This window comes from Bison bison, unplaced genomic scaffold, assembly GCF_000754665.1.
Source record: "Bison bison bison isolate TAMUID 2011002044 unplaced genomic scaffold, Bison_UMD1.0 scf7180017864491, whole genome shotgun sequence".
Taxonomy (NCBI): domain Eukaryota; kingdom Metazoa; phylum Chordata; class Mammalia; order Artiodactyla; family Bovidae; genus Bison; species Bison bison.
Window position 1 is genome coordinate 1,243,636 of NW_011495050.1, and position 14,020 is coordinate 1,257,655.

The following is a 14,020-nucleotide window of genomic DNA, read 5'->3' on the forward strand; positions in this document are numbered from 1 at the left end:
GGGAGAAGGGGGACGGACGAGAGGAGTGAGATGGCTGGATGGCATCACTGACTCGGATGGATGTGAGGTCGGGTGAACTCCGGGAGTTGGTGGATGGACAGGGAGGCCTGGCGTGCTGCGATTCATGGGGTCGCAAAGAGTCGGACACGACTGAGCGACTGAACTGAACTGAAGAAATATCTGATTCAGTCATTCCTTTGCTGAAAAATCTTTCATTTCCCCCATTGCTTTCAGGATAAAGTACAAACTCTTTTTCAATTTTTCCTACTCCTTTCTTTTCAAATCTCAATTCAGGCATTTTTGTAGTATACATACACATTGAGCTACTTAAAATTTCCTTACTAGTAAGATATATTTTATTTTGACTACATTCATATCTATATCTCAAAACCCTGCTCAAGGATCTATATTCCCTCAGTTCAGTTCAGTTCAGTCCCTCAGTCATGTCTGATTCTTTGCAACCCCGTGGACTGAGCACGCTAGGATTTCCTGTCCATCACCCAACTCCAGGAGCTTGCTCAAACTCATGCCCATCAAGTCAGTGATGCCATCCAACCATCTCATCCTCTGTCGTCCCCTTCTCCTCCCACCTTCAATCTTTCCCAGCATCAGGGTCTTTTCAAATGAGTCAGTTCTTCCCATCAGGTGGCCAAAGTATTGGAGCTTCAGTTTCAGCATCAGTCCTTTCATTGAATATTTGAGGACTGATTTCCTTTAGGACTGACTGGTTTGATCTTCTTGCTGTCAAAGGGACTCTCAAGAGTCTTCTCCAACACCATAGTTTGAAAGCATCAATTCTCTGGCGCTCAGCTTTCTTCACAGTCCAACGCTCACATCCATACATGACTACTGGAAAAACCATAGCTTTGACTAGACGGACCTTTGTCAGCAAAGTAACGTCTTGCTTTTTAATATGTTGTCTAGATTGGTTAAATCTTTTCTTCCAAGGAGCAAGCGTCTTTTAATTTCATGGCTGCAGTCACGATCTGCAATGATTCTGGAGACCAAGAAAATAAAGTCTTCACTGCTTCCATTGTTTCCCCATCTATTTGCCATGAAGTGATGGGACCAGATGCCATTATCTTAAGTTTTCTGAATGTTGAGTTTTAAGCCAGCTTTTCCACTCTCCTCTTTCAATTTCATCAAGAGGCTCTTTAGTTCTTCACTTTCTGCCATAAAGGTGGTACATCTTCATATCTGAGGTTATTGATATTTCTCCTGGCAATCTTGATTCTGGCTTGTGCTTCATCCAGCTTGGCATTTCGCATGATGTACTCTGCATATAAGTTAAGTAATCAGGGTGATAATATACAGCCTTGACGTATTCCTTTACCAATTTGGAACCAGTCTGTTGTTCCATGTCCAGTTCTAACTGTTGCTTCCTGACCTGCATACAGGTTTCACAAGAGGCAGGTAAGGTGGTCTGGTATTCCCATTTCTTTAAGAGTTCTCCAGTTTGTTGTGATCCACACAGTCAAAGGCTTTAACATAGTCAATGAAGCAGATGTGTTTCTGGAATTCTCTTGCTCTATGATCCAATGCATGTTGACAATTTGATCTCTGCTTCCTCTGCCTTTTCTAAATCCAGCTTGAATACCTGGAAGTTCTCTGTAAGTTCTCTGGAAGTTCTAAGTAAGAGCCTTACTTAGAGAATTTTGAGCATTACTTTGCTAGCACGTGAGATAAGTGCAATTGTGAGGCAGTTTGAACTCTCTTTGGCATTGCCTTTCTTTGGGAATGGAATGAAAACTGAACTTTTCCAGTCCTGTGGCCACTGCTGAGTTTTCCAAATTTACTGGCATGTTGAGCACAGCATTTTCACAGCATCATCGTTTAGGATTTGAAATAGTTCAACTGGAATTTCATCACCTCCACTAGCTTTGTTTGTAGTGATGCTTCCTAAGGTCCACTTGACTTTGCACTCCAGGATGTCTGGCTTTAAGTGAGTGATCACACCATCATGGTTATCTGGTTCATTAATACCTTTTTTGCATAGTTCTGTGTATTCTTGCCATCTCTTCTTAGCATCTTCTGCTTCTGTTAGGTCCATACCATTTCTGTCCTTTATTGTGCCCATCTTTGCTTGAAATGTTCCCTTGGTATCTTGAATTTTCTTGAAGAGATCTCTAGTCTTTCCCCTTCTATTGTTTTCCTCCATTTCTTTGCACTGATCACTTATGTTCCCTTGTGGCTCAACTGGTAAAAATCTGCCTGCAATGTGGGAGACCTGGGTTCACTCCCTGGGTTGGGAAGATCCCCTGGAGAAGGGAAAGGCTACCCACTCAGGTATTCTGGCCTGGAGAATTCCATGGACTGTATAGTCCATGGGGTTGCAAAGAGTAGGACACAACAGAGTGACTTTCATTTTCATATCTCTCCTTGCTATTCTTTGGAACTCTGCATTCAAATGGGTATATCTTTCCTTTTCTCCTTTGCCTTTAGCTTCTCTTCTTTCCTCAGCTATTTGTAAGCCCTCCTCAGACAACCATTTTGCCTTTTTGCATGTCTTCTTCTTGGTGATGGTTTTGATCTTTTTCTCCTGTATAATGTTATAAACCTCCATTCATAGTTCTTCAAGCACTTTATCTATCAGATCTAATCCCATGAACCTATTTGTCACTTCCACTGTATAATTGTAAGGGTTTTGATTTAGGCCATACCTGAGTGATCTAACGGTTTTCCCTACTTTCTTCTATTTAAGTCTGAATTTTGCAATAAGGAGTTCATGATCTGAATCACAATCAGCTCCCGGTCTTGTTTTTGCTGACTGTATACAGCTTTTCCATCTTGGGCTGCAAAGAATGTAATCAATCAGATTTTGGTACTGACCATCTGGTGATGTCCACGTACAGAGTCATATAGCCAATTATTTTATAATAACTATAAGTAGAGTATAATATTTAAAAACTGTGAATCACTATGTTGTACACTTGAAACATACAGTACTGTAAATCAACTACACTTCTATTTAAAAAAGAAACTAGTGAAGTGAAAAAAGAAAGGTAATTTAAAAGTATGTGTACAAACAGCTGGAAAATCTACATTAGTCCTTTATTTCCATTCTACTTCCCTACAGTTTTATAATATAATATTTACACTTAGAAGCCTATTCGTGCTAATTTGCTTCCGTCATGTTTGACTCTTTGTGACCCTATGGACTGTAGTCAGTTGGGCTCCTCTGTCCATGGGATTCTCCAGGCAAGAATACCGGAGTGGGTTGCCATTCCGTTCTCCAGGGGATCTTCCTGACCCAGAGTTAGAACCCATGTCTCTTACGTGTCCTGCACTGGGAGGCAGGCTCTTTTAAATATAACTTTAAAAAATATATATGATCCTTAAATGTTATAAAATATCCTGAAATGAGGTACCATTATTAGTGTGTACATTTGGTCAAAGGAACATAAACATATTGATATTAAATATAATATAAACATTATTGGGAGTGCATGTCTTTTTTTTTTTTACTTTTGGAAATACATTTCTTAATTAACCAAATTTTTTCAATTAATTAATGTACCAATAATTTGTTTCCTAGCTTCCCAGGTAGTAAAGTGGTAAAGAAACTGCCTGCCAATGCAGGAGACATACGTTCGATCCCTGGGTTGGGAAGATTCCCCTGGAAGAGGAAATGGCAACCTACTCCAATATTCTTGTCTGGAAAATTCCATGGACAGAGGAGCCTGGTGGGCTACAGTCCATGAGGTTGCAAAGAGTCAGGCACAACTGAGTGGCTAAACATGGAGTGAAAAAGGGTTTGTCATAAATTTTATTCCTTTTTCCTTCTTTTGAATATGTGCTGAGAACATTTATTCACAAAAAAAATTTTGGATGATGGGAATAGAAAGAGTTTTAACTACATCACAGCGTTCTTTAAACTCTTGAACTGTGATGCTGGAGAAGACTCTTGAGAGTCCTGCAAGGAGACCAAGCCAGTTGTGGTCCAGTGGCTAAGATTCCATGCTCCCAATGCAGGGGCCCCACATTCAATCTCTGGTCAAGGAACTAGAGCCCACATGCCACACTAAGAATTCACATGCAGCAACCAAAGAGCCCACATGCCGCAACTAAAAAAAGTCTCGCATACCACAGCTAAGATCAGGCACAACCAAATAAATAAAAATTAAAAAGAAAAAAAAATCCTAAAGGAAATCAATCCTGAATATTCATTGGAAGGACTGATGCTGAAGCTGAAGCTCCAATACTTTGGCCATGTGATTCAAAGATCTGACTCACTGGAAAAGACCCTCATGCTGGGAAAGACTGAGGGCAGGAGGAGAAGGGGATGACCGAGGATGAGATGGTTGGATGGTGTCACCAGTTCAATGAATATGAACTTGGGCAAACTCCAGAAGATAGTGAGGGACAGGGAGGCCTGGAGTGCTGCAGTCCATGCAGTCACAAAGAGCAGACACGACTGAGCAAGTGAATGAAAAGATACATGCAAAAAAAAAATCCTTGTGATCGATCGTAGGAAATTACTTTTAATGATCAACTGACACTTCAATTAGGGCCTTCTTCAGTTCTGTTGAAAGCAAAAGCTGGAAACTATTAGTGCTACAAAAGCATGGCTACCAAATAATTAGGGATATTCCCGTTTTCAGCTTGTCTCTGGTGCTCCTTTTCCATCATAAGCAAGGTAAAATAATACAGGAAGATCAGGTATGAGTGGGCAATTTGCCTCTTTCGGTGAAGTGAAAGAAGGGTGACTGGGCAAAGGGAGGTGGCAAAGGAAAACCAGCTTGAGAGGAAAGATCTCCAGCAGCTCAGTTTTGGAAAACGAATGTGTGTGGAAGTTGAAAGCCTGCCTTAGGTGCTTACATGTGCTGAGCTTAGTAGCTCAGTTGAGTCCAGCTCTTTTCGACCCCATGGACTGCAGCCCACCAGGCTCCTCTGTCCATGGGGATTCTCCAGGCAAGAATACTGGAGTGGGTGCCATGCCCTCCTCCAGGGGATCTTCCCAACCCAGAGATCGAGCTCGGGTATCCCGCATTGGAGGTGGGTTCTTTACCGACTGAGCAACCAGGGAAGCCCTATGTGCTTACATATCCCTTGGAAATTCAGTGTATACCTCTAGGGCTAAGCACACCCCAGTTTGAAGGTCACTGGGCTAGACCTGAAAGCATTAGTGTTTTCTTTGAAGTAGTTACATTCCAATCCTGGGATGTACCCTCAATCTTGAAGATACCCTAATCACAGCTTTGGGATGGTATGTTTCTTTTGTAAAAACAGATCTCATGATTGATATTGATTCTCTCTGCTGTAGTTTCAAAGTGTGGTATTTTCTGACCTTGACATTACCTCCAGATTCTGGGAGAAGGGAGTTACCTTATTTGGAATGTAAGACTCCTAAGAGTTGCTGCCTGCAGTGGTGTAGAAAGTCCCGCTTTAGGGTATTTGTTTATGGCATTGTATTTTATGGTCTTGGCATCTTTCTGCCTTCCGTATTTCCTCACCTGACCCTTCTGAAGGTAACTGGTTTGCATTTATAAATTTATGAAAGAGGTGGATTATTGTGGAATGTATGGCTACCGAACAGAGCCTAGTTATTTAATCAGCCTTGAAGGTCTGTGAACCAAACAGTATCTGTAAACTAAATATTTGGGATGGATCTTCTACAAAATCAGTAATCCATATGTGGTTTTATAATTCAGTTTTCAATAAAAATAAATGTCAACCTCCCAACCCATTGTTCTCATCCTTTGCAGCCTAAAAATTCATATTGTAAAAACAACCTATTTTTTTTATAACTCACATACACAAAAGAGGCATTTTACTTTTACTTCATCTCTCTGAGATTAGAGTGAACTAACTCCTATCTGTGATTAACTAGAATAAAGACACTGCAACCACAAAAGGGTTAGCTACCATTAAATCTGGGCTTCCCAGTTGGCACAGTGATATAGAATCTACAAGCCAATGCAGGAGACTCAAGAGACTTGAGTTCCATTCCTGGGTCTGGAGGATCCTCTGGAGAAGAAAATAGCAACCCACGCCAGTATTCTTGTCTGGAAAATTCCATTGAGAGAGGAGCTTAGTAGCTACAGTCCATGGGGTCGCAAAGGGTCAGACACAACGGAGCACCACCAACCACCATCATTAAATTTAGAATTTAAATTAAAAGCATAACTTCACAGATAAAGTAGTTTTGCATATGTTTTAATGATCTTGTAGCTTAAATTGAAATTATTACTCACTAGTTTTCATTTTTTTTAATTTCCAAACAACCTTTCTACAACTGCATATTTTATGGAAATGCCTTACATTGTGTAACATACAAATATTACCAACACTTAAAACCTACCATATTTCTGTTCTACCAGCTTATTCAATAAAAAATGTTTTAGTCTTTTGTTGAAAATTCAAGGTTGTAAGTACCTAGTGCCTGCCAATCTGCACATTGATATATTGTTGATTCATCTGACAAATCCTTCCTGATTGTCTGCTATGTTAGAGTCACTGCTTTTTGATGCTGAACATACAATATTGAGCAAACCCAGAAATGGTCCTTGCTCACATGGAGCTATCGGTTTACTGGAGGAGTATGTGATAATCAAATAATTATACACATTTAAAGGCTGTGATTTTGACAACATAGTGCTTCCCAGGTGACTCAGACAGTAAAGAATCTGCTTGCAATGCAGGAGACCCAGGTTCGATCCCTGGGTTGGGAAGATCCCCTGCAGAAGGAAATGGCAACCCACTCCAGTATTTTTGCCTGGAAAATTCCATGGACAGAGGAAAGAGCCTGGTGGGCTACAGTCCATGGGGTCACAAAGAGTCAGACACAACTGAGCGACTAACACTTTAAAAACTGCAGTTGTGACAAATGCTGTGAAAGAGATGAAAAAGTGCTGGGAGAACCTGTAACGGGATATCTGAATGTTGGGAAGTGTGGGTGGTCAGGGAAAGCTGCCCTGAGGAAGTGATGTAAGAATGAATGTGCGTTGATGAGAAGAAGGGAAGGAAGAGTGTTTATAGACAGGGAACAGTGCAAAGGCCAGACAGGGATCAAAGCGAACCTGAAGGACAGGAGGAGTCCAGCTTTTGGAAGAGAGAGTTAGAGGAAGAAGGTGAGGCTGGAGAGGTGGAAGGCAGCCAGATCTTGCTGGGCTCTGCAGGCCTCTCACGTGTTTTGATATGTAGACCAACAGAAAATAATTAAAGCCTTTGTAGGGTTTTAATGTTGGTGGAGTGATAAAATTAGATTGGCATTTTAAAAAGATTACTGACTTCACAGTAAGAAGGGATTAGAGGGCAGGGCTAGAAAGTTTGGTGAGATAGAAGCTTCACTGAATGTATATGCATGTAAACACAAGCTTTTCAAAAATAAATCATGTTCTAAAGGGATTTGGAATTTTTGAAGGAAAGAATCACTGGTTTTTTTATCTTTTAACTCTTTGTGTTTATTTTTTGGAGGCAGGGTAAAATTGGTTCACAGACAAATGAAGAGAAAGAAGAAAGAACAATATTTTCCAGAAGTCCTGGGGGGAAACATATCATCAGAGGTAACTGTGTTAGCTTTATTTTTCTGATTATATACTCAATATAAATTATAACTTCAGTATATAAGACCATATGGAGAGTTCATCCTCTTAATCACTTTTCATACTTATAGTCACATACAAACTTACATGTACTCAGGAGCATGGCTTAATAAAGACTAGGTAGGTGTTCAGTAGCTATTAATTGTACTAATTAATCACTCCTATTATATTTGTTAATATACTTATTGCTTTTTCACTCAGTAAGACAACTTGGGTTATATAATACCACATCAACTTTTAATGGCTGGTCAATAATTCATTATAGGCATGTGTAATAATATATGTAAATAACCCCACACTGATGGAAGCTCAAGTTTTTTAGGTTTATAATCCTTGTGATTCAATGAACATCCTTGCACAGACATTCTAATATTTGCCAAGGATAAGTCCCTAGAACTGAAGTTTCTGGGTAAAAAGATATATACACATTTTACGTTTTGATATATACAGCCAAAGAGCCTCAGTTCAGTTCAGTTCAGTCGCTCAGTAGTGTCCGACTCTTTGTGACCCCATGAATCGCAGCACGCCAGGCCTCCCTGTCCATCACCAACTCCCGGAGTTCACCCAGACTCACATCCATCGAGTCAGTGATGCCATCCAGCCATCTCATTCTCTGTCGTCCCCTTCTCCTCCTGCCCCCAATCCCTCCCAGCATCACAGTCTTATCCAATGAGTCAACTCTTCACATGAGGTGGCCAAAGTACTGGAATTTCAGCTTTAGCATCATTCCTTCCAAAGAAATCCCAGGGCTGATCTCCTTCAGAATGGACTGGTTGGATCTCCTTGCAGTCCAAGGGATTCTCAAGAGTCTTCTCTAACACCACAGTTCAAAAGCATCAATTCTTTGGCGCTCAGCCACAGTCCAACTCTCACATCCATACATGACCACAGGAAAAACCATAGCCTTGACGAGATGGACCTTTGTTGGCAAAGTAATGTCTCTGCTTTTCAATATGCTATCTAGGTTGGCCATAACTTTCCTTCCAAGGAGTAAGCATCTTTTAATTTCATGGCTGTAGTCACCATCTGCAGTTATTTTGGAGCCCAAAAAAATAAAGTCTGACACTGTTTCCACTGTTTTCCCATCTATTTCCCATGAAGTGATGGGACCAGATGCCATGATCTTCGTTTTCTGAATGTTGAGCTTTAAGCCAACTTTTTCACTCTCCTCTTTCACTTTCATCAAGAGGCTTTTTAGTTCCTCTTCACTTTCTGCCATAAGGGTGGTGTCATCTGCATATCTGAGGTTATTGATATTTCTCCCGGCAATCTTGATTCCAGCTTGTGCTTCTTCCAGTCCAGCGTTTCTCATGATGTACTCTGCATAGAAGTTAAATAAGCAGGGTGACAATATACAGCCTTGACGTACTCCTTTTCCTATTTGGAACCAGTCTGTTGTTCCATGTCTAGTTCTAACTGTTGCTTCCTGACCTGCATACAGATCCCTACCAGAAAGTTATTCCTACCTCCATTCCCAATTATACTCATTTTCTTATACCTCTGGTGGGTTGAAAAAAATCACCCCTCCTGGAGTTTTTTATGCACTTTTCTCTAATACCTGGCCAACTCTGCACATCTTCTCATAAGTTTACTAGTCACTTGTATTTCTTCTTACATGATTTTCAAGTAAATGTCCTTGTACATTCTTTTAATCTTCTACTAGGTATGTTTATCTTGTGACTTATGACAGTCCTTTGGAGACAGTGATATTAAGCCTTTGTCTGTCATATATAGCCTGATCTCTTTTTCCTAGTTTGCTTTTAAAAAAAATCTTTATTGTTTTTGGAAAACAAAGGTTTTTACAATTTATATAGTCAGTTCTGACAATCTTTTCCTTTAAGGTTTCTGGCCTTTGTATTCTGCTTAGAATTAAGTCTTTCACTCCCCAATATTACAGAAATACCTCCCTAATAACATTTTCTTTTGGAACTTTATTTTGTAGTTTTGAGAGCATTTCTGGAGGGCAATCAGGTAGCTAGTAGAGGACTTTATAAAATGTTGGTTCCCTTTGCCAGAAATTCTTTTAGAATTTATCCTAGAGAAATAAGATGCAAAGCTTTAGTTTCAAGGATATTCACTAAAGAGTTGTTTATAATTGCAAAAAACCTGAAAACTGTAAACAATGAAATGTTCAACAATGGAAGACTGGTTATATCAATTATTGTATAGCTATCCCATTAAAATACAAAAAAAATTAATCATATTAAAACATATTAAAAACTAAAAGCAAGAAAGGAGGTTAAGTTCAACTCATAAACACCAAAATTTTCTTTTGGCTATGTACAAAAAAAGGAAGACTGTGTTTACACAATAACCTTTTTCTTTTCTTCTATGACACTATTTGAACAATAAACATTTAAATTCTAGTACAGCTTCCAATTAGGCAGATACATTGTTAAGTGTACCGTTTGTATTTTAGTAGCTGAAGGTGCTTTAGACTAGAGGGTATTACCCTTATATTCAATTTAGGTATGCCTCAGCCAACAACTTTAAGCAAGTCAATTAAGCTTTTTGTTTCCTTATCTGTTGAATAATAATACCTACCCTGATTTAACTCATAGGGAAGTTGTGTAAATTGTAATTCACTATAAGCAACATAGAAAATAGTGCTAATGCTATTTATATTGAACTATTATTATTATTGCTTTTGCTCAAGTTTATTAAGGTATGATTGATACGTGAAAAGCAGTACATATTTAATGTATACACTTCATGAGCCTGGAGATAAGCATATACTTGTGAAACCATTACCACTATCTGTGCCATAAACATTTTCATCATCTCCCAAAGTTTCCTACTGCCCATTCTATTTATTGTTTTTGTTGTGATTTGTTTGTTCAGTTGCCCAGTTGTGTCCGACTCTTTGTGACCCCACGGACTGCAGCACGCCAGACCCTCTTGTCCCTCACCATCTCCCAGAGCTTGCCCAAGTTCATTTTTGTGATAAGGACACTTAAAATCTATCCTCTTTTGAGTGTACAATACAGTTAACTATAGCCACTACGGTAACTATTCATCTTGTATAACTGAAATTGTAACCTTTGACTAATGTCTCTCATTTCCCTCTCCTTCTGGCCTGTGGCACCATTCCACCTTCTGCTTCTGTGAGTTTCACTAGATTCCTCATTCTGGATTTCATTGTATTTTTCCCTTTGTGTCTGGCGTATTTCACTTAACATAATGTCCTCAAGGTCCAACTATGTTGTTGCAAACGGCTGGACTTCCTTCTTTTTAAGGGCTGAATAATATTCCATTGTGTTTCATATGATTGTTGCTTTTAATGTAAATGCAATGGAAACAGTAGGTCAATATCTTCAAAAAGAATATTTTTTAGTTATCTAAGGGAAAGAAGAATAAACAAAAGGAAAAGTGGCCTACTAAAACAGATTGTGGGGGAAGATAATCATCCAATAAATATTTACTAATTGCCTACTTCGAGCTGGGTTGGGGTTGGGGTAGAAGAGAGTAAGAGTGAATAATACATAATCTCTATTCTCAAGGACTTTATTCTGGTGGATGATACATGTCAGTGCCACATACAGAATCAGCATATTGTCCCTAGAACCTAAAGAGGCAAAGGGCTGTGGAGGCAAAAATGCCTCTCGAAGGCAATAAACAATAGTCAAGTTTGGTCATCAGAGATCAGCTGAACCAGGTAGAGGAGTTTAGCCTCATCAAGGAGTTACAGGGGAAGAGTTATCAAGGTAACCTGCAGCAGTTCTACACAGCCTAAAGTGAAATTAGGGGACAAACTGGCTGGGGATGCCCCATTCTGGAGGGGTTCCCCTGGTAAGCATAAGGGGGAATCCCCTTAAATATGGTAGAACCCCAACAGCAAATATAGGGGCTAGAGGAGAGAACAGATCCCTGCCTGCTAGGAGGAGACTGGAAGGGGTGGGGGAATTCTTAAAAACTCCATTTACAGAACAGGAGATCCCCTTCTGTTACTTAAAGTTCCCTTGTTCAGGGTATTCTGAGACATTTGTGGATTACTATCCTCTTGAACTTTGTTTCTGATTCGATCTTCCTTCAGGGTTAAGAAAAAGACAACTGAAAATATATTTATACATATATAACGATAAAAATATACACACACTCATACATCATACACTCACACTGTTTGGCTATGAGAAGGTCAGTGGCCCTAGCATTTAAGTCATTTATTTGAATCAAATGTTGTTCAGCCCTAATCAGTGCACGTTTAACCAAATCTCCAGACAGAAGATGATGTGAATTTTCCAAAACAGAAGGTAAGCTACATGTCAGAAAAATACAGTTTGGACACAACTAAAAACTTAATGGAGTAAAGCATTTTTGGCAATTCTGATGCTACCAGAATCGGCCAAAAAAAAAAACCAAAACAAAACTAGCATACTAGCACAAATATATATTGCCTGTTATGTACTAGGCAAATAAGATGAAAAAAAAAAACAACAACAAAGATATGAGTTTAACAGTTTGGGCATGGAAAAAATCTTTAAAGCCAAAATAAAAAATTCTTAAGAACATTTACTTCCCGTCACCTTAACCCTGGATAAGCAATTAACTTCAGTAATTCTTCCCTCTTTTTCTGGAGAAGGGAGTGACAGTTAAAACTGAATAAATACTGTATTTATTTGCAAAGTGCCTGGAATTTTAAAAAAATGCATTAAGGACAAAGCACAGCATTATTATAACATTCTTCCATATAGTACATAATACATACAGCCAACTGGGCAGAATCCTTTCATTTCTCCAACATACAAATTAGGTCATCAGAGATTCCACTGTCCTAAGTTTTCCAACAACTAAAACAAAGCAGGACAAATTCTTTTTTAAATCCACAAACTGTACCAATCTAAGGACTTACATTGCAGTTTCAGGCTGTTTATCATTGGTGGCCAGGTGACAACATGGATATGTAGCAATCTGATCATTACTAACAAAATAACTAAAAGCCAAAATCTCTTTGTGGCAGGTTAGTACTATCATTCTTTACATTAAAATTACATTTCATCTATAAGGTAGAACTAACAATTTTTGTTTGACATACAACACTGTTCATTTATTACAGATACTAAAATTACAGTGAATTAAGTAAAAGTTGATATGAACAAATCTATACAATATACAATCTACACAATATATGGGTATGGCTGTGCATGGGTTTAGTCCATTCAAAAATCTTAAGGCAAATTGTATTTTATAATATGCCTGGGATAATGTTTCTTTAAGGTTAATCTCGAAAAAATACCATAATCCATACTCCACATGATATATTCAAAGTTTTAAATACTGTTTATTTTAAAAATAGAAATTACTGAAGAGAACAGAATCATAAAACTAGAGAGCCTAAATATTGTAACACATGTTGTAACACATACTCTTTATTAAATACATATAACGTTCCATTAATATATAAGGTAAAAGATTAAAGCCTCTAACACATGATAATCTACAACCGTAGAGTTGTGTGTTTTTCTCATTTTTCCCCATGCACATCCTGACATACATTAATGTAAAAAGTAACATGTCCTTTTTTTCCTTACTCAATAATTATCTTGAACGTATTTTGAATGTTTGTGATTAACCTTTTAATATACAGTTTTAATTTCTGTAATTTACTGAGTTATTTATTTTTACGGTACATATAATGTTTCATTTAGTCCTCTTAACATATTTATTAAAAGAGTAAAAAGCTCCTCCATAGTTTGAGAATATTTTTTCAATCTGAAATAAGTTTGAATAAAAATGACTTAAGATTTGTTTCACATTACTTTTAACTTTTTTGTTTTTAAAAGTTTATTTCACGTTTCAAAGAGTAAAATGAATCACAACACTTTAGAATTTGCTAAATTTAGCACATTAAAAAATATTTTAAAATACGAGTATAAGGGCTCCAAATTGGAAAATCTTTTTCTGAACAAGTTGACTACGATTATTATTGTAAGAGTTTCATTTCCAGCTCCATCTGTTCTTCTAATCACTCTAAATTCCATGTGCAGGGTAAACAGTTAAAAAAAAAACAAAAAAAACCCAAAGTCTTAAAAATCAATTCTTGTCTTAGCACACACGCTCTTCGGAGTCGCACGCAGCGTCTGTGTGAGCCGACTCCTCCCCACTCTTGGGGAAAACCCTGCCTAATATTTATAACGTTATGACATACTGTAATACTCACAAGGTGGTTGTAGAAGTATAAACACGACTGGAGCTATCTGATTGGCTGCTGGTGATGTAACACCCATGTCAATACTTCCCACTGAACGCACGTGTTCGACCTTTTATTTAAATTTCCATTTCATCACAGCAATAAGACACTCGGGGCGGTGCATTTTCTGTGAAATGATTATCGCCCAGAGGTGCTGCATCGAATACACAATGCAGCAGACGAGGAGGTGCCCGCGGTTGTAACCTCCTCGCGCGAAAGGTACAGCCTGGTCCAGTCTTTGTGAAGGAACAAAAATAAGTTCACTTCCTCGGGCACCGTTACCCCCCAC

The 14,020-nt window shown here is 38.6% G+C and overlaps 1 protein-coding gene across 1 annotated transcript in view; it reads left to right on the plus strand.

The window, feature by feature from the left end:
- The window catches only part of ZBTB10 (zinc finger and BTB domain containing 10), a 115,692-nt gene that overhangs the window by 66,899 nt on the left and 34,773 nt on the right, over positions 1–14,020 (plus strand). The window contains exons 2-3 of the mRNA XM_010863548.1: positions 7,421–7,505; positions 13,881–13,950. Coding sequence (XP_010861850.1) covers positions 7,421–7,505; positions 13,881–13,950 — 155 coding nt within the window. The remainder of the gene's footprint in view (positions 1–7,420; positions 7,506–13,880; positions 13,951–14,020) is intronic.